The 3,628-nt window shown below is 49.6% G+C and overlaps 1 protein-coding gene across 1 annotated transcript; it reads right to left on the bottom strand.

Moving 5' to 3' along the window:
• Positions 1 to 516: 516 nt before the first annotated feature.
• Positions 517 to 2,242, bottom strand: LOC119325471 (high-affinity nitrate transporter 2.1-like). The gene has a single exon (XM_037599214.1). It carries the CDS (start codon positions 2,240 to 2,242, stop codon positions 713 to 715), a length of 1,530 nt encoding a protein of 509 aa, XP_037455111.1. The 3' UTR covers positions 517 to 712.
• Positions 2,243 to 3,628: the final 1,386 nt, after the last annotated feature.

Consider the following 3,628-nt stretch of genomic DNA (forward strand, 5'->3'; position numbering starts at 1 on the left):
CGAGGGCTCAAACATTCAACAAGAAGTTTATATCAGAGTAAATACGCACTTTGGTAGCCCCAACAAGTTAAGTTAACAAGCCAGTTTGCACAGCTTATATGGATCTCGCCACGTAATCTCCGTATGGGATCCCTATTTCCAATAGCAGTGCATCAGAGCTGCATTGCCATCGTAACCTAAAGTCTCACGGACCGTAAGCTGCTAGTGACAGGAGGTGTATTTTATTTCGGCGGGTAGCTTTACTAGCTCCTGCGTAAGCAAATTTAAAAGACTAACTAGCTCATTGACCAATGTGTTAGTTAACGCGTAGCAGCGCTCCGCCATGTGGTCTTACATTCAGTTCATATAGTACTACTCCAAAGTCACCTTCTGTCGCCAAGCTGCTATCGGACAAGGAAAAATAGGAGTACAAGTTGCAAAACGTTGCAAAACTCAACCAAATTACAAGCACACAACAGGAAATTGAAGGAGGCACAATGTGTCAGAACAATGCATATTCACATATGATATCTTCTCATAATAACATATTACAAGCCCTTATTGCAGACTAAGGCCTCCTCTATTGGGATTTTGGTATGTGCCCAAAAAGTCATGTGGTGTGGGTGGGAAACATACCACACCGTCCTAATGGGGTGTACCACCTCGATCCCAGGGGCATGTACGTCTGTATATACAGGGTCTATACACAAACTAGAGTAAAAAAACTGAAGACTTATACGTGCAGGGGCGTGTTGTTTGGTGGGCTGGATGGTACGGAGAGGATGGCATTGCGTTTGCCACGCTCAGAGATGCTATTCTCGGCGAACTTTTGGCCGGCGATGTGGAGGCCCTTGCTCTTCTCTTCCTCGGTCCACTCGGCACCGTAGTACTCCTCCTCGGTGGCATCGGCGCCAGGAGGGAGGAGCATTGAGCCCCACTGTGGGAAGTGAACGAGCGCGACAGGAAGCGTGCACACCATGATCATGATGCCCATATACTGGAGTCCTTTGCCTGTGGTGTACTGGGATGATGTGAAGAAGAGGAATTGTGTGAGGCCGCCACCGACATTACCACCAGCACCGCTCATGCCAGAGATGAGCCCGAGGGAACGCCTGGAGACGAAGGGGATGACACCATAGACCGCGCCGCATGCAGCCTCGACGCAAATGGAGTAGAGGACCATGCATGTGACGGAGGTGGGGAGACTGGACGCGCGACCAAGACAGATGCAGAAGACTCCACCGGCTGTCTGGAGGATCCAAATGTTCCAAAGACGGGCACGCATGCCGAAGTAGCGAGCGCCAAGGTCTGAGAGGTAACCTCCCATTGGTCGTGCGAAGATATTTGCCAAGCCGAAGCTAGCTGCGATGGTACCGGCAGCGCGGAGGTCGAGGTGGAAGCTGTCGTAGTAGTACTCGGCGATGACGTTGTTGGTGGTGAGCTCGACGCCCATGCAGTAGCCATAGATGAAGACAAAGATCCATGTACGATAGTTGGTGACGGCGCCCCGGAGAACCTTGGAGAACTTGTCTTTGTTCATGTCACCATTTTTTTGAAGGCTCCTTAGGTTGCCGTCAGGAAGGTCTTGCCCCATGGTGAGCACAAGCAAGCCCATCACCACCAACATCATTCCTGGCACGAAGTAGGCGATGCGCCATGCTGTGAAAGACGTCGCACCACATGCCAAGATGCCGTCGAAAACGAGAGGCATGATGAGTTGTGTCGCACCGCCACCCATGTCACCCCACCCCGCCGTTAACCCGCCGACCGTACCGATGATCTTGCTATTGAACATGGTACTGATCCAGTACTGACATGACACAAAGGTGGCAAGAGAGACACCAATGAGGAAGCGGATTGTGATGTATCCGCCGGGACCATCGATGACGGACATACAAAACACCGCTGGCGCGGAGAGCATGACCAAGAAGGCGCAGCCGTACCGCGGGCCAAGGAGGTCGCATATGGCGCCCATGGCCAGCCTTGAGAAGATGGCGCCGGAGACGGATGCGACCCCGGCGTTGCCGATGTCGGCCTTGGTGAGGTTGAGATTGTCGCGGATGATGGGGATGAGCGGCGCCGCGGCAAAGGTGGAGACGACGCAGGTGAAGAAGGACATCCATCCAAGGTGGAAGGCACGCATGTGCGGGTTGCCGAAGGAGAAGATCCTGATGGTCTTGGCCTTGTGCTCAGAGTCCACTGGCAGCGAGAAGTTGATCGGCGCCGTGGTGGCGGTCGCCGGAGAGCCGACCTCCATTTCCATATCCTCTTGTGTTGAGGGTGGAAGGCTTCTACTTTGCTTGCTCCTTGGAGATGAGCTGAGCAGCAGACTAAGGAGGGAGGAGCTTCTCTAGGTACCAAGGTTGGAATGGTTTGAGTTTCTGCTCGAGAGACTACAAGGAGGTATGTATTTATAGACCAGGAGCAGGCTTCGGCCGGTTTGGCATATTCGTTGGCACATGCTTCCGGGGTTTCCTTCGTCTCTTTCAATCGTTTTCCTTCATCTGCTCAAATTAATGCACACCGTTTGTTATTTGTTTGACGTTTTTCTGCTCCTTAATTAACATAGTACGCAGTTGTTGCAACGCTTGTACTACGACATCTCTGTCCTGTTGAGCTACTTATACGGACATAATATATGTGCAGTGGCAGGGCATTAACTGTTGCAAGTACGTACAGGGCCGTGCGTAAGAGTTGACACTGGCTGTAGGGTTTATTCGATCTGACTGCTGCAAAACTTGCAGGTCGAGATATTCCGGAAACGTATTTGATCCTATGCTAAGTACTCGTACAAATTAAGAGTTGACTCCAGGTAGCTGCAGAGCTAGCTGTACTCTGCAGCTTACAGTATTCAAGATTAATTACTTCTGACACCACAGTTAACGCGTTATTGGATCTGACTGCGAAACTAGCAGGTTGAGATATTCCTGAAACGTAGTTCATCCTAGGGCAATTCCAAATTAAGAGTTCTTTCTTTTTGCAAAGATGTACTACTACAGTACTAGTACAGATTAAGAGTTGACTCACTAGCTAGGTAACTGCAAAGCTAGTTACAGTACGTGGTGGAGAAATGTGAAAAGTGAAAACGGTCCAAAGAGTTGACGGTGGAGAAATGTTTAACTAGCCTATTGCACTTGCACATGCAGTAGCTGTAGTAATATTCTGTGGTTATGGTGTATCACCCAGTAATCAAGATCTAGCTTGCGGCTAGCTGGTACTAACCAAGATTAGCTTGAGGGTTATAACAGCAGCATAACAAGTTTAGGAGAGTACAAGCAGTCACTGCATGTAGTTACTTGCAAGTTATGAATTCGACTTGTCAGCTTGGCTGGAAAATAACCTAAGAAATTCGTTGAGCTTATCAGGGTTGCCAAGCTACGTATATGATAAGCTTGTATATGGTTGAGATAACTATTACCAAGCGCATCGATCTCATGAGCAAGTGTGTACAAGAGTTGGAATCCAAACGTACAACTCCTATGTGTACTACGACCTGCTGGTACAAACATGAACGAAGAGTTGACGCTGTGCTCTAGCTGTACGGACAGGCCTTACACATGCATGCGTATGGTTGAGTGTTGTGTTGGTGCCTCGTCATCGACACTTGAGCAAACTGGATCGATCCTTGCTTACACTAGCTGTCATCGAG

Source organism: Triticum dicoccoides, chromosome 6B (genome assembly GCF_002162155.2).
Source record: "Triticum dicoccoides isolate Atlit2015 ecotype Zavitan chromosome 6B, WEW_v2.0, whole genome shotgun sequence".
Taxonomy (NCBI): Eukaryota; Viridiplantae; Streptophyta; class Magnoliopsida; order Poales; family Poaceae; genus Triticum; species Triticum dicoccoides.